At 42.9% G+C, this 25,280-nt stretch overlaps 1 protein-coding gene across 7 annotated transcripts in view; it reads left to right on the forward strand.

The window, feature by feature from the left end:
- The window catches only part of IQSEC2 (IQ motif and Sec7 domain ArfGEF 2), a 166,811-nt gene that overhangs the window by 11,454 nt on the left and 130,077 nt on the right, over window positions 1-25,280 (forward strand). For all 7 annotated transcript variants that reach the window (XR_009153910.1, XR_009153912.1, XR_009153911.1 and 4 more), the window contains exon 2: window positions 10,709-10,738. Coding sequence is in view for 4 of the 7 variants with exons in the window: in XM_058173488.1 (XP_058029471.1) it covers window positions 10,709-10,738 (30 nt within the window). In the remaining 3 variants the exon portion in view is untranslated. The remainder of the gene's footprint in view (window positions 1-10,708; window positions 10,739-25,280) is intronic.

Here is a 25,280-nt window from a genome sequence, read left to right on the forward strand (position 1 = left end):
GATTACTAGAATGGGTAATATATATTATAGCAATAAGAAACGGGAGAGGCAGGATAACAAATCCCCTTGAGGAATGATCACAATGATACATACTGTATGCTCTGGATCTTATGGGGCTGTCAATTCGCGAGTGGCTACTGCTTCCACTAGGAGGGATTACTGAGCATTTGACAGACACAGATTCCTATGGGAGAACCTCATAATTATTAGATGCTAATTAACTGAATGAGCTCTCTCTTGTTGCAATCTCATTTTTTCCAGTCTACTTTCCCTGAGGTGGATAATTTAGAGTATGGCTGCCATAATACTCAGAATTCTTCCATAATCAGATGTGGGCTTGAGAAACGTGAAAAACCATGGTTTGTTCAATACTGCTTTAATGAATAAACCACATTTGGTTGTGTTCATGCAACATTGTAAGCCATACACTCTTATTTACCAGCCCCCATGGGTGAGTTCACCAATCTCTCAGATGGGTTAGTTTTATCTTAATGCAATACATGAATTAAAGCTTTATTTGCCATATTATTTTATTCTGTCATCTTAGCTTTGTTTACAAAGGTGTGGCTGGATAATTATTTATAAATTTTCCAGTAGCAGGGAACCTTTATTGGTTCATGTATCCTGCTTAGCCATAAAGTGATTTGTTTGGTTTTGTAATTCTGTGTTGATGGCAGGATCTAGCACTCCTTCCACAGAAAGCAATAATTCAAACGGCGCTCTGGTTTTCTTGCCCAGGCCATCGGGTGTTGAGGCTTGTTGCTGTTTTGTTTTCCCAGCAATTCCCCCAGCCCTATTCCTCTTCTGCTGCTGGATAGGGCTGCTTCTTGAATCAGCCTGCCTGTCGTTTTCAATTAGAGAGCATCTCCATTGCAAAGACGGCTGGCTGGCCATGACAGGGACAGCAAGGTTTGATTTGCAGCGCGGGTGGGGTGGGGGGCACTGAGCTGCATCAGGAGAGGGCCATAATATGCTTGGCAGAGCTCCTGGCAAGGCAGGACATGCTCTAGAGAAGAACTGACACAAGGACTTAGGCTACCTACATAAGCTCACAGCATTGCATTTAGCAGAGATTATCTGCAGTAACATCGTATGTGGCATCCCTTCATTCCCCCACTGCATGCAACAGCTAAAGGAAAGTACAGGTCCCGTTGCCTGCACAAGTGTGTACAGGAAGAATCAAGGAAGCCTTTAGAAAAATAGTGTCATGACTTTGATTGGTTTAACTGTTGACACACCTGGCGCATCTTGTCCTAATGCCTTTATGAAGCCTGTAGGCTTGTGAAGATGAAAAGAATGAATGAAAGCGAAAGTTCCTGCTGAGTTTAAACAGCGTTTAGCCATTATTTACATTACAGATTCTGAGTTGGGGAAGGAGCTCTCTCAGTTATCGATTTGGCCCATCACAATTTGCTGCCTAAGTTAAAGGTCATGCTGGTACCATTTACTTTCCCTTGACTTCACTTGCAAGGGACATCCACCTAGGAAGAATTAAAGCAGTCAAGATAGTAGACATATCAGCCCTTTTATCTATCAGCCAGGTCAAGAAACAGGCATGGCAACTACTCCCACAATGCTCTTTATTGCAGTGAGGTACAGGAGCAGAAAAGTCTGTCACTGTCCCATCTTATACCAGGGGTCAGCAACCTGTGGCTCTGGAGCCACATGTGGCTCTTTGACCTCTCTTCTGCGGCTCCCTATCACTCAAAATATGTGTCACAACTGCCAATGTGCGACACCCACGGGCACACGATTTATTGAGCTTTTCAACCCCCGGTAGGCCAACCATGGATAAATCCAAGAAAAAAAAAGTTTCAGAAGAAAACAGAATGTTTAATTCAACTACATATGCTAGTTTTGTGGCCGCTCAAGAAATAGTCAGGCACGGGAAGGGTTTTGTGGTTCCCGGTGTTTTCTTTTCTGTGGGAAACGGGTCCAAATGGCTCTTTGAGTGTTTAAGGTTGCAGACCCCTGCCTTATACCAAACAAAATCAAGGTGGGATAATTTTGCATGTTTTTCCTCTTTGTCAGGACCAAGTTGTCTTTTCTCAGTTCATTGTTCATTCCTTTGTTCATTGTTCATTCCTTCCACATGTCTTACATCTGTGTTCCTTTACGGAACATGATTGAAGCCCCTCCCATTTTGCAGTGTGTTGCATATGTGCTGCATGTAAAAAGGGGGAGGGCTTCAAATGCATAGCTGCCAACTTTTTACCCACTCCCCCACGCCTGCCCCTGTCACTTACCTAAACTGAGTGGTTTGGTGTTTAAAACCTTGAGAAGTGAGTGAAATCATTTGGCTGCACAACTTTGTCCACATCAAAGGTCACACTTGGCCTGTATCTCAGAAAAGGGAGCCAAGAGAAAAACTAGATTTTGATGCAATGTAATGGGAATTTAATTAAATAAATGAAAGGTCATTAATTAAATACAGTTGATGTGATTACCTTTCTCTGTAGCTATTTCTTCCCCTTTCTGTCACATTAAAAAAAACCAGAGCATTCGGCACAGCGCTAGGGGCCCTACTTAGGGCCTTTGGAAGGGTCTCAGGCACCCTGTTTTAGGAGTGAGTACGCAGTTGCAACAAAGAGTAGGAGCCAAGGAGTAGGAGCTTCAGTGCTCCTCTAGCATCTATGGCCACATCACTTTGACCCCGACTGCTCCCTTCTCTGGCTTCAAGTATTCCAAGTACTAATGTTAACATTAACATTAGGTTAATGTTAACTTAACATCAACTCCAAATGTTAAGTTGCATCCTTCCTGGCCTGAGTATTAAACTAATCTTGATTTAGCCCTGGGGTGAAATGCTACCGGATCGGACCGGATCAGGTGAGTAGATAGCGGAGTTTGGTCCTGGTTCACCGATCCGGTAGCGATCGCTGGCTGGCCACGCTCCCAAACCACTCCACGGCCCCCTGCTCGCCGCTTCCTCAACTGGGTCGGGGAATGCACCATTCCCCGACACCAGCCTTGTCCCGGAGCCGCCGCCCGCTCTTTCTTCACCACACAGCATATACTTACTTTCTTCCAGCGGCTGGCTGCCAGGAAAGGCAAGAGTCCAAAAGTTAGAATCCCTCTCCTTGAATCTGCCGCCGCTATTGCTGTGTTTTCCATGCACCGACTGCGCAAGCGCACACCCGTTTATTTCATTTATTTATCAGCGGCAGGTTGGGTGTGCGCTTGCGCAGCCGGCGCATAGAACAAGGCGGCATATTCAAGGAGAGCAACTCCGGTAACTTTTGGACGCTTGCCTTTCCTGGCAGCCAGCCACTGGAGGAAAGTAAGTATATGCCACGTAGTGAAGGAGGAGCGGGCGGAGGCTCCGGGACAAGGCTGGTGTTGGGGAATTGTGCATTCCCCGATCCGGTTGAGAAAGCGGCGAGCAGGGGGCGACTCTGGGGCCTCAGGGAATGGGGCGTCCCTGGGCCCTGGCCCCTGACCAAAGCCGAAGGGCGAGCGGGCGGTGAGCGGGTGGTGAGTGGGCGGCAGCTCTGGAGAAAGGCCGGAGTTGGGGAATGGTACATTCCCCGACCCCGTTGAGGCAGGTGGCGGCTCCGGGGCCTAGGTGAAGGGAAAACAAGTGGCGAGGGAAAGGGAAAAGAATTTTTTTCCCTACTGGGTTCTGTGGGTGTGGCTTGGTGGGGGGGGTTGTGACTGAGTGGGCATGGCTGTGAGTGACATTGAGTTGGCCACGCCCACTCAGTCACAGGACACACCCACCCACCAAGCCACACCCACAGAGTAGGTAGCAAAAAAATTTAGATTTCAACCCTGATTTAGCCTAAACTTTAGAGGAAAGAGGCAAGGTGGATTAAGCTAAATAAGCCTAGGGGAATTTATCCTTTAGGAATTGCTGGCTACAATCCAGGTTTACATCAAGGAAAAGACCAATTAATTAAGGCAAATGACTTGAAATGAGATCTAGGTTAATTTGGGCAGCTCTAGATCTGGGACTGACGGCATTAGGAGCAGCAGCTAAAGTTGTAATTTTTAAGGGAGTGTGTGATTTTTTTAAAACAAACATTGCCTCAGATCAGGCAGCTGGCTCACCAACTGGTGGGCTCTGTGCAATTGTTTTTTGAGTTTCTTTTAAAAAAAAAATTAAAGAAGTCACTCCCACTCTGAGACTTAGTTTGGAAGGTTGCCAGGAAACCCCAGTTTATTCACATCTGAATGCTGATCTTTGCTTCCTGGGGCTGTTTCAAATGTCATCAGCTCTGGCCAGACTGAAGAGCTCAATTGAATCACCCTTCACTTAGACACGCGCACACACACACAAACACACACAGAGGAGGGGCAGTAGCGCTGTTTTCTTTGAAGTGGGCACAGGTAAGTTGGTTAAGAAGGTTTATACTTGATCCACGCTGTCTCTTATTTTCTCCTCCTCCCTGGTTTGTTTTGCCAATTTTCTCCCTGAAAGATTTCTTAGCAGAGATCAGTGTCTGGCTGAAAAATTGGCCTGCAGAGCGGAAGTCAATCATGGCCCTTGGGGGATGTACAGACCAGAACCTCATGTACCCTTTGCAGCAGCACTACAGCATCTAAGAAAGTGTGCCTTCCATCCGATTTCTTAGGCATCAGTCCCTAAAGCTGTGGGCAAACTGCAAGGCCGGTTGGGCACGAACCAAGTCAGGAAGGGGCAGTTGAGTTCACGTCAGTGGACAGGTTGCCCGGCTCTTATTCAGAGGCAGAAAGTTGGCAGCAGATGGTGCTGCTAGCATGCTCCAGGATAGTGAGCGTGTGCCAGTTAGTTGGGGTTCAATGAGAACTGCTTCCTGCTGCCACAGCAGCACCTGTTCTCAGGAAATCAGCCTGCTGCTTTCCTGCAATCAGTTTGTTTGGGGCCAGAGACTCGGCATGATTGTCCAGGGGCTGCTTCTATAAATGAAGTCTAGGTGTGGAGGACAAAAAAAGTAAAGGCTTGCTTCCGTTAACTGAATTTTTGATCTCAGACTAGAATGGCTCAGGTCCCATCAAGAACCCTGTTACTGAACTGTCATCTGGATATTCCCAAGAGAGACTGCAACATTGATATTTTGAACTAAAATCTGCTTCTGACATGTCAGTTCCATGCGCAGAGAGCAAAAAATAATGAAGGATGAGCCACCCCTGGGGATAGCTTGACATAGTAAATCCATAGTTTCCTTTACGATTCCATGTTTATTCTGGGTTTTTTTAATTCATGAAATCTAAAATCTCCCCATCTGGTGTGTTCCATTTGTGATGGTTATTGACCTCTGATGGTTTGGAATAATGGAGGTTGCAATTTGATGTGTTTAGAAGGGACCAGGTTGGAGTGAGCTGGCGAATTGCACTATTGCATGAAATGATTGCATGAAATTGAAATTTGTCAAAAGCATCGGATCAAATTCCAAAAAAGCTAAACTTTTTCCTACTTTGAAGGGCAGGAAGGGTCTGATAAGCAGGGCTGATTTCTGCTGTTTGGGGTGGAGCTTCTATGGGGCAAAGATCAGAATCAGACTTGACTGAAAGGAAAACAGGAGAGAAATGCAATCAAAGACAGATACGTCATTTTATTTGTGTTCGTTTCGGGCTCTATAAGCTAATCTACAGTTAAAACCTGCAGTGGGACAAAAATAACTCATGCGTCAACTTTTGCTGTCTTCTTTTTGGACTTTCGCCTGAAAGCCCCCTCCCCCCAAAGCTTCCAAGTGGAGACCTGTTTTTTCCTAGTTTGGGTTTTCATCGAGAAACCCAGAGGCTGATGGATGCTTGCCAGCTCTTCTGTTTGTGTGTGCTTGCCCCATGGAAAAGTAATCATCTTAGGCTGGGGGGAAATGATTTTTCACCTGCTCAGTTGTGCTGGCTGGCTGTGTAAGACACACATTGTCTAGCTGTGTTCCCAAGAGAATTGAGGCAGCTTTTGTAAACACGTGGCCCCTGATCCATAGCCTCATGTTGCAGAATGGAGAACCCAAATCCTCCCTCCCTTCTGGAGGAGGGATTTTCAGATAATTTTCTTCACTTTAAATGTCTTTGATAAGTCTCAGCGGAGGGTGGTATTTGGTTTCCCGTTTTTTTTAGGGAATGGTGCCTTTTGAGTTAGCTGAGATGGAGAGAGCACAAATTTCTTAGGCATATATGCTTAGCTGAAAACGTGTTGAATATATTACTCACTTTCTAAAATGGGTCTAGGTGACTATCACGCTTCCCTCAAAAACCCCTAATATTCTGAAAGATGTTTTCCAGAGCCCCAGCCATATAAAGGCAGATTTATGCAGAGAGATTTCTCTGTTGGAAGTTAAACCTCATTCTCATAGCCCAGGCACTAAAAAAGCGTTCAAAATAAACTTCTTCTGAGCCACAGCTTGGTTTTGCTCATGGCTAAATTAGCTCACATTTTTGAGAGGTTTGGTATGATTTTTTAAACTAGCCTGCAACTAAATGTAAATATCCTCTGATATTTTAAGAATTTGGATAAGCTCTGGATATGTAGGTCTTCATCCAAAGAATGAACAGATTATATCCTAAAACTAGCTTAATTCTAAATGGCAGTGTTGAGGCTGTGTTTGGTTTAAAAGTCAGACTTGGGTTCCCTCACATGGAAATCAATTCTTGATCCACATATATGTAGAAAACAACTCTTCACACTTTTAAAGACATTGAGCTTAATCTCACATGCAACTCCTAGCCTCCATTTTTGGGCCCAAAAGCAGCCTTAAATGCCAGTGAGGTTGACTGCAAACTGTGGTTTGCTTAATGCATTTTGGTTCACACAATGTTGTTTCTCTATACTGGCTTTGTATGATGTGTGAAGCCAACCGTTTTTCCTTCATTTGTGATTCTGCTCTAAGAATACAGTTTTTCCTTGTCTGATGTGATGAAAGATAGGATATCCTGATATTTTCTCAAATCAGTTATTTTTTCCGTAGTACATAGTACCATCCTGGTACATATTTCTTACTAAGCCCCTCTGAGAGAATTTCCAAGCTACAGGAAATTAAATCTTGAGCTCCTAAGGGACATATCTAGACTACATGCTTTAATTATTTTAGCAGTCATTTTCTCTTTCTAGGAAGCTCTTCCCAATAGACTTTTGTTGCAGGATTTGAGGGAGCAGGGTGGAGAAGCAAGTCTTTTGATCCATTGCTGAACAGCTCTGGCTAGTTAAGAAGGTTTTGCTCCTGCTTAGCATAAATCTACATCTGTAGTGTAACCTCATTGCTTTTTGTCCTGTCCTCATTGGATCAGTTGCTCCACTGTTGAAAACAGTTGTATAGTTTGCTTTGTTTTCCTTATGTGTAGTTGATCCTTCAGTAAGGGTGAGCTTGATAGCAAAGCATTGTCCCAGTTGTACGCTCTGTTCTCTTGGCTTGACTTAATGCTGGTAGAACTCAAGGCTTACTTTCCCCGCTGCACCTCCCCAGCAGTTACTTAGGTATATGATGAGCTTAAAAATAATGAGGTATCAAACGAAATGCTGAAAGATTATATAAGCATAGTTTGTTCAAGAAGGTTCATTTTTTAAAATTTTCCATTTGCATAGAAATAGTCCCTAAGATAATTTCTGGGGGAGTCCCCATATGTTGTTCTTATCTCACAGCTAGGCTTGCTCTTCTGAGCTGTTGTTTTTATTTGTGTGCAGAGTCTGAAGAACCAGTAACTTCACTGATTTTAAGCGAAAATGACTGGTGCTAGTTTGGATGAATTTTGGTTAGATAGGGTTACCAGAAATGTCCACTAGGTAGCAGCAAAGATTGTTTCATTTGCATCTCTTTGCTGCCATCTAGAGGTTCTTTTAGATTTGTAGCAACCCAAATTTAGTAATTTTAATTTAGTGGGGAAGGAAGAATACAGTCTCCAGGCACAAGGAAGAAGAAGAAAACCTCTTTACTCAGTCCTAATTTCCTTCCTACGCAGAGGGGAAGAAAAAGGGAGGTATCTCAAATTAGTGTAGTGAGTTTCTGAAACTTTATTTTAGACTGCTGATTATGTATCATAGTAACTGCCTTCTACAGGACATAATATTAGATTTGTGCTATTGCAAATGTCTGTGGGGAGGGAAGGAGCAGAGACACCTCAGTGACAGTCACTAGCTTCAAAATGATGGGCATGACTGGGCAATCAAAGTCCTTCCCCCTTTTCAATGTGAGTTGCATGCATTGCACACACTTTAAAAGGCAAGGGAATTATTCACCCAGTTGCACCCGCCATTTATAAGGCAGTGACCACCACTGGAAAAATGCATTAATAAAATTCATTTACTAATGCATTTTGGATATTCCATACACCTTCTTTATGTTCTGTTCTCAGTCACGATTGTCTGATGTTACCTTAATCATCTCATCATAACTTCCCACACTATTGTCCAAAGCCAAGTGTGTACACAAGTGAGGCATTGGCAAGAGGAATATTTTGAAAAATGTAATTTGGAGCAGGGGTTTCCAACCTTGGCAACTTTAAGATTTGTGGACTTCAACTCCCAGAGTTCCTCAGCCAGCTTTGCTTTGCTGGCTGAGGAACTCTGGGAGTTGGAGTCCACAAATTGGTTGGAGACCTCTGATTTGGAGGTTCTCTAGACCAGGGGTGTCAAACTCGATTTCACTGAGGGCCGCATCAGGGTTGTGTTTGACCTTGGGGGCCAGGGTGGGCATGGCCAGCTTGATGTCACTTGTGTTGGGGGCGTCTGTGGTGGCCTGAGCACTCTGCCAGCGAAAATGGGCTCCTGAGCTCTATTTTCAGCCATGACAGCCACCTGCTGCCCTCTGCCAGTGTACGCGCCCTCTGAGGTCCGTTTTCACTGGCAGAGGGCAGCAGGAGGCCATCGCAGCCAAAAACAGAGCGGCCCTCCTGAGCTCCATTTTCACTGGCAGAGGCACCGTGGGCTGGTCCTTTGCTGTTTCTAGGGCAGCCCCGCGGGCCAGGTCTAAGCACCCCATGGTCCAGCTCCAGCCCCCGGACCTTGAGTTTGACACCCCTGCTCTAGACCTTTATGTGATGTGGACACCAGAGGCTCTTCACCAGCCACTGCGCCAATGATAGTGTAGACATTAGGGCCTTCCAGTTAATATCCATGTTCTTTCTTTTCAAAGTGAGAGTTACTCTGCTAGTCTTTCTTTGAATGCCAGGAAAAAGTATGTAAGTAAGCCTTTTGTTCAGCAGGAATAATAAGTAAGCCTATTGCCTTCTTACAGTGTTTTTAATGCAAAGATATCAGGGATGTATGGTGCACTTATATGGCTTATTGTAAGTTTATTAAAATCCAAACTTTAAAAATAGGAGGCTTCTTTTGTTTAATAGGTGAATCACGTTAGTATTAAAAAAGGTTTTATTCAAAAATGTTGGGGGTGGGGGGAATTGTCTGTTTTTTGAGAAGCCTTTCCCAGCTTTTAATTTCAGACTTGCTATTTACTGGAGTCATGCGCAATGGTGTCATTTTATTTTTTTCTGGGTTCTGATTTTCCCACCTCCTAGATCCATAGCAAAAATCCACCTGGCAATAATTTCTGTCTCTTCCCTCATTAAAACACATCAGATACAGGCAGTTACAAGAAATCGGTTAAGGACAAGAAGCTGATTGGTCCCAAGTGAGTGATGCCAGACAGAAGGCTGTGGAATGAGGGGGTGTGGCCTTGAAATTCTTGGCAATCGAATTTTATTGGGATTAAGCATTTTTTATTAATAGCTGGAGCATATGTGCTTACAAAATAGCTGGTTTTGCAGTCCAGTGTTTACATACAAAGAACCACAAGGGTGGGGCGCACATGTCCAAGAATCCACTTTTTTAAATCCTCAACCTCCTTTAAACTCCAGTTTCTGATAGTCAGCTTGGTTTTCTATCCTTTTGAGACAGGGTGCTGATAAAAGCCTAGTGCTAAGTATCAAAGTAGGGTTAAAATAAATACATAAATAAAATAATAAATAAATGCCCAAAACACTGGCTGTCTATCCCCAGCACATAAAATAATGGTGTGTTTTTTCTAAAGGCAACTGGGTTTTGATTTTTTTTCTTGAAGACGTGAAGCGTCCAAGAAGCAAAAGAAGAATGGAAGAAGCTTCTTGGGTGAAAAGTGAAACATCTTCAAGGAAAATAACGAAGTCCAATAGCCTTTCGGAAAAAGCACTTTTGGGACAACCATGACCTGGATGACTGAGAATCTCCATTGACATAAAAAAAGGGTCGGCTAAACATTTATAAGTTTATTTTTGAAACAACATTTTGAAGTTATTCCTTTTTGCTTATGTCTTTGGTAGGGAAAGGTATGATGTTTCCTTCAAAAGATTTTTCAGCTGAGAATGTTTTGCTTTTATTTTGCTTTTTTAGTGTTTCCAGGTCACCAGGGAATCACATTGCAATTAGTGAGCAAAGCAGGAAGTACAGTTTCCCCCCCTGACAAAAGAGATTTCTGTTTTGGGATGGGGAAATTTGAAAGATTTCATTAAAAACAGTCTTTTCTTTTGGGTCATTTTTGATGTGCTACAATACAAAAATATTGTTACCTACCTCTCAGCTGTTCCCAACAAAATATTATAAAAACAGCTGGTTCAACTTAAAACCAAGCCAGTACCACTACATTATTTGGACAATCTGTTTTTGTTTTCTTTGCCTTTATTCATATCTTAATTGTCGTTTTCAAACCCAGCCAAGGTCACCCCTAGTGCTAAAACATGGTTTGTCCAAACCACTACCATCACTGATTCTGACCCTTAGCTTTGCTCTGACTTTCTTTGTCTCCTTGTTTTGCAGGTCGGATGGGGAAAATTCAAGAACTGTCAGGTCAGTTGCGTTTTTTAAAGAAAACATTATTTTGCTATCTTTACCCCTTTTTTATAAGTTCTTTAAATTAGCTTATCTTTCCCCACTCTTCTCCTCTCCCAACTCTCTGCATTCTTTTCAGAGCCTGTGTGATATTGGTACTCTTCCTTGGATAAATCTGTGGGTTTTATTGAACACACACTGTGATAACCAGTGCAAAAAATAGGAAGATGTATGACAAACAGGAAAGGGAAGTTTAGTTGGGATGGGGTGCAATAAGAGATGAAAATAAATATATTTTGGTTAAATTAAATTGCTATAGTCTCAGAATGTAGATATTTTACCTATTGGTAAAGTTGCTTATCAACTTTATAATTAGTGTATATATATATTTTGTGCCTTATAGTCAGTGTTGAGTCCTAAATTCTTGCGGTTATTTATTAGTTGGTAATAAATATTCATCAAGTACTTATTCCATGCTATACACCGGAAACATAATTAAATATTTTTTGCCAAAAGACTTCGCTTTGAAAGAAACTTTATCGCTGCCTTCATATGATAGGTGTTAAGCATGGTTTTCTCAGTGACCCCAATTTTCTAGGCTGTATGCTACATTGAACCATAAATTAATCCCATGTGAGATATTTGCCTATCACATTAAAATGCGTTTGGTTAGTTTATGGTTCAGGGTATTGTACAAACATAGCCACGCATGGAAAATGGAGGAGTCGAATAGTGAAAATAAACGACAAGGAGGATTGAGCCAAGATTGATGGATATTTCTGCTAATATGCTGGCTGACTGCAACACCATGAGTCACCCTGGTAAATAGTAACTATATATTACAGTTTGCTGGATGCTTGACATTGACCTGTTTCTGCAGGGTCAAGTAAGCAACTAACACAGAAAATTTGAGAAGAACATGGTACATGTTAGGATTAAATGTGACTTTTCCATGTTGCAAATCTGGTTAACACTTGAATGGGTGCCTAATATAAATACCAGGCTGAAGGCTAGATTGTGAACACATCAGTAACACATCTAGAAGAAGGCAATGACAAGCCACTTACCTACTGCTGTCAAAAACACTGAATAGATATGTCCATATCAGACATCAAGAATCAAGCACAATTCCAAGAAGTCTTTATACTCCCCTGCAACATGCACATAAGGCTTACCTATATTTGCCATAGCCGTCATCTGGCTGTACATCAGAATAAATCTAACCCAGATACATATCAATTGGATTTTGAACTTAAATTGGTGGGCAGCAAAAACACTGCAGCAAAGCTGGGCTAGATTTATTTATTTATTTATTTATTTACATTTATATCCCGCCCTTCTCCGAAGACTCAGGGCGGCTTACAGTGTATAAGGCAATAGTCTCATTCTATTTGTATATTTTTACAAAGTCAACTTATTGCCCCCCCAACAATCTGGGTCCTCATTTTACCTACCTTATAAAGGATGGAAGGCTGAGTCAACCTTGGGCCGGGCTTGAACCTGCAGTAATTGCAGGCTGCTGTGTTTTAATAACAGGCTTCTACAGCCTGAGCTACCACGGCCCCTTCTAGATGGATCAATTTGGGGTTCATTCTGTGAAATACAGTCCTAACCCAAGGTGACACGAAGAGTGGATCAAACAGAAGAACTGAGAAAACATGGGAGATGGACAGGAATTGTCCATTCAAGCCCCTTGTGCTACCCATTGGCAAGATCTGCTTTCGCATGACACAAAATGAGGTGGCAGTCTTGAGTTTCATCTCAAGGCAAAAAATTATTTCTTATTTATTAGTGGGACATTTTTAACAGCCATGAATAGAAAGGCAGTAAAGGCATTTTCAATCCTGGATGCCAAGATTACATGAATGAGAATGCCTATACGTCTGGATGTGTTGATTGGGAAAAAGTTACAACTGCCATAGAGCCAAGGAAAGGAGTAAAAGAGTAGAATAACATAGCATATTCCCACTTAGAAGTGACTACTTTTCTGTTACGTTTCTAGCCTGTTCTTTTCCATAGAAGGTAATGCTGCAGTAAATAGAAATTCCCACACATTTAGGCCTCACAATAGTTGCATACCCTAGATTAGACTGACAGGTAGACACAAGGCCACCCATACTGTGAACCTACAGTATGTAGCTGAATTTGGAACTGAATCCAGGTCAGGTCTATTCATTTAACTTCTGTAGCATTTCACAGCATGGTATCTTCTGCTCCAGATGTGGTGACCTTCAAGGCCCATTGTCCTCACTCATTTCAGACATTGGCAGAGCTCAGTGGGAATGATGGATGTTGCAGTCTAACTGTTAGAATGGAAGGCTGCTACTTTATATTTGCTTATTTGCTTGATTTTAGTCACCGCGACAGCCATAATTAATTGAAAAATGCACCAATCAAGTTTCATTGTGTTTGGGATTGCTTCTCTGCTTAAATCTATACTAGAATGTGGCACGATCACACAAAGAGCAGGACTGTTGGCTGTGACTAACAAGTATACTGTAACCTAAAATAATGAGGGATGCTAGAAAGGTAGCAAAACATGAAGGATTGGTTTGCCATGGCATTCCACAACATATTTTTAACTTCTCCCGATTGTTTGCATTTTTAACAATGCAGAATTCTTTTGTACTATAAAGAAATTTGGTATCATTATCCCGTGACTTTCAGGTTATGTTTATATTTTCCCAGCTGTGGTTTCATTTCATAAGAGCTACTTGGTTGACTAGTGCTGACAAAAGAGAATAGTCCCTTGGGATAGTGTGTGTGCGTGTGTATATGTTACAAGTGGAGCTTTGCATGGAACTGTTCAGTGTTGATAATTTTAGTTGCTGGATGATGAGTCGCTTATATTAGTTAGAAGTGACCTTCTAAAATAGGCTTCATGATTCTTCCCTTTGCTGCTCATAGTCGTGTGTGTGTATACACACCCACACCCACACCCACAGATACACACCCACTGTATATATAGCCACAATTCCGTGATTTCACTCATATTTGGGAATAGGGGACATTTTTTCTGAACCTTGATTAATAAGGATTCAAAGTATCTGAATACCTATTATTGTAAGGAATAGGAGACAGGGGGCTACATCAGACATCTTGACTAACACCTTTCCCAAATTGCTGTTGCCAGGAAGCCATGAGAATTAAAATTGGCATACAACTGATACCGGTACAAATTGGCTCTGTTCTGATAACAAACCTAATGAGATCACTTAGAAACCTAATGGGGTCATTCACACAGCATGTGTTAAAGAACATGTGTTCTTTAATTCATATTAAATCTGGTTAATATTTTATAGCTTAGAGCAGGGGGCTCCAACCTTGGTCATTTTAAGACTTGTGGACTTCAACTCTCAGAGTTCTGGGAGTTAAAGTCCACAAGTCTTAAAATTGCCCAGGTTGGAGACCCCTGGCATAGAGCATTGTTTCTCAACCTTGACAACTTGAGGATGGGTGGACTTCATGTTGCCAAGATTGAGAGACAATGGCTTAGAGGCTTTTGTGAATTCAGTTCTGTAGGTTAGTTCAGGGTACAATGCATCGTGCCCTCCCCAAAAAAATGGGTGAGTTCAGCCATCGGGTTAAGTGTATTGTGTGTATGCAGCCCTTTGGGGTTTAGTCAGGGCTTTTCAAAGGGGTTGAATAGCTGTGTTTAAGAAAATGCAACAATAGTTGTGCTCCTGCTGAGCTGGCGGTACATTTTTGCTAGCTCATCTGGAATGATGACATCTTCTCTTATTCCAGATGGAGACTTTTCCCTGTGACAAGCGTGCTGATTTTGTGTACTTACACTTGTAATGCAACGCAGACCCTCTGTGCTGATCGCAACTTGTCTAAATGTACTAAGAGGATTTTTGCTGATAGCATAACAATTGTGGCACCCAGCTCTTTTCTCTTTCACACTCTGAAAGCCGTTCAGTGAGATCCTTTCTTCTAGGACCTTACCTAAGACATTTCAGTTTTTGAGCTAAAAAAGCCCAACGGGTACTCACTGTCAACATTACTTATTAATATCCAGCAGAACTGATGGAAAAATTCTGCACAAGCATCAGTTGCAGGCATCTGAAAGAGTTAACAGAGAAAAATAACAACACGTGCATCATAATGTCATGGCACAAATGAAGCAAGTTACGTGTGTTAGACATCATTATGCAAATACGCACAGATCATTTCTGCAATGATCTTATGCATCTGTGGTTGTTTCGATGTCACTGTGTCTTGTTGCAGATGCAGCTGGCCCAGCTGTACTTCCTTTGAATAAGGTAGCCTTCCCCAATTGGAATTCAGATCAGGGATGTTAGAATTTGGAGGTCCAAACATCTGGAAGGTCCCAAATAAGGAAATGTTGCAATACGGCAGGTGCACAAGCAATTTATTTTATGTATTGCTGATCTTTCTATGCCTCTAAATTCCAGAGGGCTCTGAGCAACACAGAATTCTCAGTGGACTGTTCATTAATTCTACATTTTTCATCGTAAAACCTATCTATTTTAGGGCAACTGCTCTTGCAATCAAGAGTGGGACTGAGAGAGAGTTCATGGTAATATTGTGTGGAGTCAGCCTGTAATCACTGTGCCAACTTGGATTTGCAGAATCTGTATTATTTTTTTTCTTTTCCAGACACAGAATTTGAAAACGAAAGCTCCTTTGGATTTTTTTAATAATGGTTTCTCTTCTTCAGCAGACAAATGTGCTAAAATATAATGTCTGTGCTCATCCAAACCATAGATTTTAAAATTTTAACTTAGAGGATCACTCGAAGATCATTCAGTGAAGTCAAGCCAAGCTATGTTTTAAATACTTTCGATGAAAGAAAAATATTGTGATTAGGAAGTTTCTTCTAACCCTTTTTGTAACACACTACTCTGCAGAAGTTCCTACCTAGAAAGTCTAGGATTGAAATGCTAAAACTTTCAGTCTCCACTTGTTGTGAGAGTACTAGGTTGTGGAAGTCTGCTTTGCTGTATCAATCTCTTGATTTAAACCATGTCTTTTGGAGAATATAGAACAAATCTGCTCCCTCTTCTGCATGGCAGATGGTTGCCCTAACTACTTTCCAGTTTCTCTTTTCAAGCTAAATGTATCCAAGTTTTTATTAAGACTGGGTTTTCAGACTTTAGAAGAGATGGTTCTCAAACCTTTTGGGCCATTGGGCTCATTGGGAATTCGATGGGCATCTTATGGGAACTCACATATCATGATTATGGCCATTCACAAAACATCCCTATGCAGTCCCTCATTTATGACCACAATTAGGAGTAGAATTTCCATTGCTAACAAAGATAGTTGTTAAGTATGCAGTCACAACTGATTTTACAACCTCTTTTCATCACAGCTTTTAAGCAAATTGCTGCAGTTGTTAAACGAATCATGCAGTCGTTAAGCAAATCTGCATTCATTCATTCATTGAGTGGAAGCCAGCTGGGGTGGTCACAAATGATGGATCACATGATTCTAGGACATTGCAATTGTCATAAATAGAGGCTGGTTGCCAACCATGGAAATTTGCACCACGTGACTATGAAGACACCGTGATGATGGTCATAAGTGCTAGGACTATGACTTTTTCAGTGTTGTTGTAATTTCAAAGGGTTGCTAAATGAATTGTGTACCAGCCACCTTCTATTTTATTTTCTAAGAATACATTCAAATTCTTAGTTGTATTGTTCATCAGACTATTCCACACAGCATAAAAATAGACAGGTTATACACGGTATAAAAACAGAGAAACTTTCCCCTCCAAAAAGGGAGGTGGAAATAATAAAATCCTATATATGAAGGCAAGATATAATAGTAACATCTCTATTTCCCTACTCTGACAGTTTAAGAGAAGATGGACTGCTTATATACAATGGTTCCTCTGTACTCAACTGGTCTGAAATTCACTGAATTTGGTACTCAACTCATTTTGACATGAAAATTTTGTCCCAGTATTCGTGGTTTGTTTGGTGCTCAGTGCACAAGCTTGAACTTATCAGTGTCAGTTGTCTTGAGATTAATATTTATTTATTTATTTATTTATTTATTTATTTATTTATTTATTTATTCGAATTTTTATACCGCCCTATCTCCCGAAGGACTCAGGGCGGTGTACAGCCAAATAAAAAACATAAGAATAATACAAGTAAAAACAACAATTAAAAAACTTATTAATTAGGCCGAAATTAAAATATCATTAAAATAGTATAAAACCCCATTAAAACTAAATTTAAAACTAAAAACCCTAGGCTAGCCCTGTGCAAATAAATAGATGTGTCTTAAGCTCGCGGCGGAAGGTTCGGAGGTCGGGAAGTTGGAGCAGCCCTGGGTGGGAGCCCCCACAGAGAAAGCCCTTCCTCTGGGTGTCGCCAGTCGGCACTGCCTGGTGGACGGCACCCTAAGGAGTCCCTCTCTGTGAGAACGTACGGGTCGGTGGGAGGCAATCGGTGGCAGTAGGCGGTCCCGTAAATATGCATTATACATTATTCTTTATGGGAAAAAATTGATACTCATTGTTTTTTGTAATTGTTTCACCTCCCAGAACCAATTAACGAGTGCTGAGATACCACTCAGTGGTGGGTTTCAAATTTTTTTACTACTGGTTCTGTGAGTGTGGCTTGGTAGATGTGGCATGGCTTGGTGGGCGTGGCAGGGAAAGGATACTGTAAAATCTCCATTCCCACCCCACTCCAGGGGAAGGTTACTGCAAAAATCCCCATTTCCTCCTGACCAGCTGGGACTTGGGAGGCAGAGAATAGATGGGGCGGGGCCAGTCAGAATTTTTACTACCGGTCCTCCAAACTACTCAAAATTTCCGCTACCAGTTTTCCAGAACTGGTCAGAACCTGCTGAAATCCACCTCTGGTACCACTGTACTACAATATTCTGAAAGCCTTTGAGCTTTTAGTGGGCCCTACTGAAATATTGTTGGAGATGCTGGTTATGTTTGAAATAGTTGTGGTTTGCTCATCCTGCCATGGCAGCAGAGTATGATCAAGTTGAGACATTATTTCACCTCTTCTGAAAAAAGTCAGGCACTACTGTATGTTTGCTATATGTTTGCTTCAAAGAAACAGAGTGTTTCAGAAGGTTATGTTCCCTTACTGAAAAAAAAAAAAAAAAAACCTCATGAGAATGTGAATTGTCCACAAAATGATCTGCTGCTTTTCATTACCCAGTTTCCTAAATTTTTCTGTAGCTATTTTAGATAGAATTGGTATGCTGCACTTTTTTTCTAGATGTCATCCTATTATATTATCTAAGACAACATATGAGGGATGCAAAAATCTAAATGATCATCAGAGGGCAGCAAATTGTTAGAGGTTTCTGCATTCTTTGCTGCCACTGGTGGATAGCTGTAGTTTTACGACCTACATATGGTAGCCTTTCATGATCAAAATCACATTTGGCACTGGCTTTTGTAACCTTGTCATTTGCTACCTTGCATGCTACCACTTGGGAATGGGGTTGAAGTGAATACTTAGCATGAGATAACTGTATATTGTAAAGAAAAGATATTCCATTTTTCTCATCTTGAGAACCTTAACATACATATAAAAGGCTGTACTCTAAAAATAGATGATGCCCAGGCTTATTTAGGAAAAGGGCTCCAGGAGTTGAAAGGGGTGAGTGAATCCTTTAAAATATCTAGAATCCCTCAAATGTTAAAAACAACAACAGCCCCAGAACCCAGGAGCAACATTCTTGGATTTATGCAAGCCAAGGGAGTTTGGGGGCCTCTACAAGGAATGCTAGTGATTCACACTTTTTGCACCTCAATCAGAGGCTGAAAGAGAAGTGAGGCTGAAGAGAAGCAGAAGTTGCCATCCTTTCATTCCACACAGGACCTCCAGGAAGTGAAATGACTTGCTGAAGAGCCCTGTCTCCAGTTTGAGAATCATTTCTCTAGCATCACTTCCTCTAATCCTGCCTTCAGCCAAATGTGGCCGCAGGTAAGCTGAGGGGACACTTTGATCCTCTCTTAAGGGATTTGCCATTGGAGAAGCAAACAGCTAGCATATTTCCTCTTCCAACAGTAAGTGAATCAGTGCCAGCTACTGGAGTTGCTAGGCAGGGCTCAGTCTAAGGAAACAAAAAGTCCTTTCTAAATTTGGTGGTGGATGGGACTTCACCACCCTGCAGCAACAGTTGAAACCCAAGGGAGTGTCATTCTGCTTTCTATAAACACTTTCTATAAACACACTCTATAAACACTTTTCTAATTACAAGCCACATTTTATCCTCCTACTTTTGCTTCCATTATTCCTCACGGTTGCATTGATTTTTCTGGCTGTTTATGGGTACAACAGATCTGACAGTTTCTAAAGAAACAGCAAGAAACCATGAGCTTAGGAAGTGGAATACTATAGTGTCCTTGCACAGATCCTGTTAGCTAGGCTTATTTATATGACTTTTCCAGAATACAGTGTTATACAGTGGGTTACAGCTATCTGTTTCCTGTTTGGCCAGGCTTAACTGAAGCTAATGTTCAGCTGCCTAAGGCAGTTGCCTGATCCTTGCCTCATAGCAGGCCTGCTTCCATATATTTCGTGTGTTACGGCAAAGCAAGAACCTTCCTTATTAATAAAAACATTGGAGCAGAAATGTGATGCTTTGGGGCAGGATGATTACATCATGGCAGTAACAGGGTACAGTAGCATGATGAGTAATCTAGAGGAGCATGATCAAGTTTGTCTAGCTTGTGTTCTTTCTGATGAGACTGCTAGAAAAACAGAGGTAGCATTTTGTGCCACAATGGTGTGTAATGGAAACATTGCTGTACAATGTGAGTTTACAGCAGCATAACCATCTCTCTTAGGAGATCCATGGTGCCTCAAGATCAATGACCAGTACACTGAGTTAGGGAAAAAGGAATTAGTCTGCCTTGAATGTTTCTGCAACAGCAGTCGGTAAATACCAGAAGCAAAGGTTGCAATGCCTGTCCTTACTGGTTTCAAGTCCCACAAAGATGGACAAGATCAAGGAAGCAAGAATTACACCGACTAGAGAAAAGCACTTTAAATGCTAATATTAGGTGTAAATATTGGAAATATTTCCAAGACTCATCTGTTCGTGCGTTTGTTAAGGTGGAATTTCTAGGAATGTTTTAAAAAATATTTTCCGGCCATCTGGATGAAATAGCAATAGCAATAGCATTTAGACTTACATACCACTCCACAGTGCTTTACAGCAGCAGTCCCCAACCTTTCTGGCTTGGTGGCCTGGGGGCAGAGGGAGAAGGGATAGTTCCTTGTGAGTAATAGGCAGGCATGCACAAGCAGCTCCATTTGTGTGAGCGGAGGGTGCATGTGCCCGTTGCTTGTGTGAAGGGAGCTTCGCATGTGAGTGCAAGTGGCTGCTGTTCGCACGAGGGAAGCTTTATGCGTGAGCAACAGATGGCCACTGCTCATGCGAGGGGAGCTTCACACACACACTGGCCCGCCTGCGGGGCCTGGTTCCGAACAGGCCACAGCCCAGTAGTGGACTGCAGCCTTGGAGTTGGGGACCCCTGCTTTACAGCACTCTCTTGCCCCTGGGTCCTCATTTTACCAACCTCTGAAGGACGGAAAGCTGAGTCAACCTTGAGCCTGGTGAGAATTGAACTCCTGTCAGTGGACAGAGTTAGCCTGAAATTCTGCATTCTAACCACTGCACCACAATGGCTCTTAAATATGCTATCAACAGACTGCACACCTGTTTCTTGGTTGTTCATGTCAACTCCTTCAATTTGACTCCCCATCTTCCTAAATCTCTCACTATTGGGAGCCATGTCAAAGATGTGGGTTGTGAAAACACTGAGAGAGTTTTAGGGGTTTAGTAGGCTGTAGCCCTTCAGGAGCAAATAGCAGTGTCTCTAGATGGTTGGACCAGAGTTTTTGTTTTACAAGGGTGTTGGCCTGCAAAACCTGAGATCGGATTTGTTTTCCATTGTTCCCAAGTATTCACAAACATCTTAAAATGTAGGAAATTTGGATTAAGCAGCAGGGAACCAAGCAGCAGCGAGCAGCATCTTCTCAGAGCAGGACCCTTTAGGCCTGAAGGACAGGTGACTTCTCTGGGCTTGCAAAAATCTAAAACCAATCCTGCTGATGAAGAAAGAGAGAGAGGTGAAATTTATAATCAGACCCAATGTGTGGTTGAGCCATCTCTCCTCAGTTTTGTTGTGCAACATTCCTCCCCCCAGCAAGTTCTGTCCTCCTGTCTCCAATGCCAGTGTATGTGCAGCGAGAAAGAAATAGTGACAACTCCCCCATTTACATAACATTTCTGTGATGTCAGGTGGAGGAGGGGAGAGAGCTGTTTGCAGTCCCTCCTTGTCATCATCCCATCCCATCTGGTGCTACAAATGCGGAGACCCAAAGTGCCGCCTTCATATGTTGGAGCTGAGCTGGGAGACAAGCCTAGAGCTGCTGGGGAGAGAGAGGTAGGTCCCTGTCACAAGTTAGACAGCCCTCCCCCTCCACAAGGGCTGCATATGCCCTCCCTGGACTATTATCCCCAACTCTGGGAGCAGCAAGGTTAGACTTTAGAGAGAAGAGGGAGCCAAGAGTCCAGGTCACACCCTCAGTGGAGTGTGTGGCTGGGGTTGCCAAGTGAGCGCTTGGGCAAGCCAACCACAAGGCTAATGTAGCGGCAGGTTGCTAGGAATTTGCTGGGATGGATGAGGGGGTGCAGGGAGATGACAGTTTGGAGGAGGGGGAGTGACAATGTACAGGGCTGCTGCCAGGAAACATTGCCATAGCAACAGAAACATACACAGCAGCAGCTTTCCAACAGCTGTTTCCATGGCAAGCACCACGTTTCTTGCTTAGGTAGCAAAGACCAACCACCTAGATCCGTGTGGGCAGCCGCTTGGATTGGGCACCAGCAGCTCAGTCTCGAAATGCAGCTGCTCCTGGCAAGAAACACAGTACTGTGGCGCAAGGCAGCCTAGGAGATCATTAACTACTCCTGCTCTTATGGACAAAAGACTGGAATAGATAATATCCCTGCAATATTTCAGAGGAAGGAACTGCAAAACTCTTAAATGAACTGCTTGAATAAAGGACAGATTGATTCATTCTCTCTCGTTTGCCAGCTCCTTTTGTTCAATTCTGGACCGGCAGGCATATCACGGTAGTAAAAAGCCTTGCAGTGCTTCTGAAGAACAACTGACCTTTGCGGGGGATTGAAGTGCTGTGCTTATTGCTATTTCTTGACCTCACTACCACCATCATTCTCTGCACAGTATCAAAGGGCTTTTATCTGACTCCCTCCCTTCTCCCCAGCTTGTGTCTCTTCCTACCCCCAGCCTTTAGTGACACCTCCTTGGTTGGCTCCATAAATAAGGAGGCGAGATTGAATCAGGTACCTGCATTGAGGCCAATTAGCTGTGATTGCAGGTTGCCAGCTGCCTAGCAGGGTGGCAGAAGAATCCATGCTGGGGTTTGAAAGGCCATGGATCACCCTGCAGCACAAGGCTGCTAGGGCAACGAATGCCCCCTGCTGCTTGCCTCCTGTGCTAACTCTGCTCCACTTTCCTGTGTTAGGAAAGTTGTCTCTTTCCAGCTCTTGCCTATCTATCAAAAGCCACCAGCAGCAGGACAGGCTCCTCAGAGGCATTGGTAGGAAGCAGAGGCCTTCAAGGGAGCTGAGGCATCTTATCCATGGAGACTCCACTTAGTGGAGTCTTCTAAGGAAAGAGAGTTGGATTTTGTTGGAAGACCAGGTTTTGCCACACATCAAACAGATCCTAGTAAGTTATCATCACCAAACAGGCATAAACAAAATTCCCAATGCCAGAGATACGATTCAAGGCATCGTAATGAAACAATGCAGCCGAGTTAATGTAAGTGTGGGGAAGGCCCACAAACACATCTCTCACATTGCGGAAGCATTTTGTGCTGCCTTTGCAGGATGGGTTGAAGTTTCAGATTAAGAGGACAACAGGAATGGTCAGGCAGGCTAAGGTTCATACACACAGGTTACTCAAGAGGAGGTAGATGTGGAGATAAGATGGAACTGGAGAATCGGAAGAAGTTAGAAAAATCAAGGAAAGCTGATCAGGAATGGGCAGGAATTTTATTTGAGCTGAGGCCTTGTTTTCACTGTAGATTCATCTACACTTCCCCATTGATGGACTTTCCTGCCTTCTTGACAGGAGAGAAACATATGTTGTTTTTAAAACTGTTATCACACCCTGGCAAAGAGGCCAGTAGTATTGTGGCCCTCATCTCTTCCCTTCTCAGAAGAGTACCATTTTAAAATTGTAACTAGGGATCTCACATAGTGAAGAGATAGAAATATTCCTTGTATGTCAAATTCCTATGTGGAGAAATTTTATTTCTTCATGTAGGAACATACCTTTACCACAAACCTCAGAGCCCTGTACTATATCTCTAACATGTTGAAAGGAAGCCAAGTGCTGATTTCCCCTTCCAGAAGGTAGAATAAAAAAAAAGAGAAATGCCGACAATCCTGGGCAGTGCCTATTTTCTCCACCTTTTCAACTTAAGGTGGCCAACTCCATCTGAAACCAATCCTAGAGATCTTTGCCTCCAGCCCATACATGTGTAACAGTTCTCAGCCTGATAAAGATTCAGGAGACAGTCATGGAAACAATCAGCTGCAAGTTCCTGTATTATCAGTCAAGAGAAAACAAAGAGAACATAGAAGTTTCCACCCTGATGGACTGTGTGTGTGTGTGTGTGTGTGTGTTTTTAAAGGGTGAGTGGAGGGCCTTTAAGGCATTAACCAAGCCCAAGATTGCATGCTGGAGAATATTCCAAAGAGCAGGTGCAACCCCGCTAGTTGAAATTCTTTAGCTAGCAGGGTGCACAATACGTCTTCCTTCCTGACGAGGTGGGATGAGTCAGTGTAATGGGGAGAAGACTGTTCCGCAAGTAGCCTGGCTCCATGCCATTTAGGAATTTAAAGGTCATAACCAACACCTTGAATTAGACCTGGAAGGAGACTGGCACCCAATACAGCTTGCGCAGCGGAGGTGTTGCATGCTCTGTATTTTCATTGCCCAAAATTGCTCACGTGGGTGGATATTGTACCATTAAAGATTTCGGATACTTTTCAAGAGTAGTCCCATGAAGAGCACATTGCAATAGTCCAGACGGGAGATGACCAAGACATGAATGAGCGAGTGAAAGGCCTCCCTATCCAGGAAGGGGCATAAATGATACACAACACTAAATTGAACAAAGGTTCTACTAGTCATGACTGCCACCTGCTCCTTGAGCAGGATTTGTGAGTCCAGAAGGACCTACAGACAATGCAATGGGTCTGTCTGGGATAGTGCATCCTCATTCAGAACCAAATATGATGAACTCCAGATACTCCTCCACCCACGGCGATTCTGTCTTACCAGGGTTCAGCTGAAGCCTGTTCCCCATTCAAGCCCTCACATTCTCCAGGCACCATCAGAGAGTGTCCACAGCATCACTTACTTCACCTGGGATGGAGATGTTTAAACTCCTGAAAACAGCACACTGATGATATTTCATCCCATGATGATGGATGATTTCACCCAGCGGTTTCATGTAGCTGTTAAAAGGAACTGGAGAGAGCGCCAAGTCCTGGAGCAGCCGACAAAGTAAGGGCTGTGTGTTGGACCTCTCCCCACCCCCAACACCTATTGGGACTAGTCTTGGAGGAAGGAGGTGAACCAGCCCAAACTATGCTCCCCCATCCCCAACTCCCTAATTTGGCCCAAAAGATACCATGGTTGATGGTATTGAAAGCTGTCAAGAGGTCAAGAAAGGCAAGGATGGATGTACCACCTCCTTGTAGCTTCCCTCAGAGACCATCCACCAATGCTATTTCTGTCCTCTATCCACACCTGAAACCTGACTGAAAGGGGTCCAAATAATCTTTCTCCAATCTTGAGAGTACAGTCTCCTTGTTAGTATACAATACTATATTATAAATGAATTATGGTCTTTTACATTAGTGATGGAAATTATTACTGATGATGGTGAATTGAATAGAAGAATCAATAACATCTGAATTGAACAAAATCACTGAGCAGTTTAAGGAAATGTTGCCATCAAAGTGGGTACTTATAGTAAATACTGTAATCTTCCTGCAGGTTTTTGGATCCAGCTCCAGATACTTTCTGGATCTCTAGAATTCTTTATCAGTTTGAAAATAAGCAACGTTTAGGTGAATGGCATGCAGTGGTGGGATTCAAATAATTTAATAAGCAGTTCTCTGCCCTAATGGTTTCTTCCAACAACCAGTTCACCAAACTGCTTAGAAAGTTAACAACCGGCTCTTCCGAAGTGGTACGAACTGGTTGAATCCCACCATTGATGGCATGTATATGTGCTCGCCGGTTCTATCTGGCTCAGGCAAACTGGTAGCAGCCACAGCAGGAGGCTCTGCCCACCCATGCGGATGTCATGACGTCACTTTTTTGTGACATTTTCCATGAGCCCGCGCATGGTGCATGCACGGTATGCACACATCGGCGAACCACTAGAGAAGGTAAGTAAATTTCACCCCTGGAATTACTCCATGCACACCGCTTGTGTATACACTGGAGAGAGAATATGTGCAAACCCTGCCCCCTGCCAAAAAATTATTTTAC

Source organism: Ahaetulla prasina, chromosome 2 (genome assembly GCF_028640845.1).
Source record: "Ahaetulla prasina isolate Xishuangbanna chromosome 2, ASM2864084v1, whole genome shotgun sequence".
Taxonomy (NCBI): Eukaryota; Metazoa; Chordata; class Lepidosauria; order Squamata; family Colubridae; genus Ahaetulla; species Ahaetulla prasina.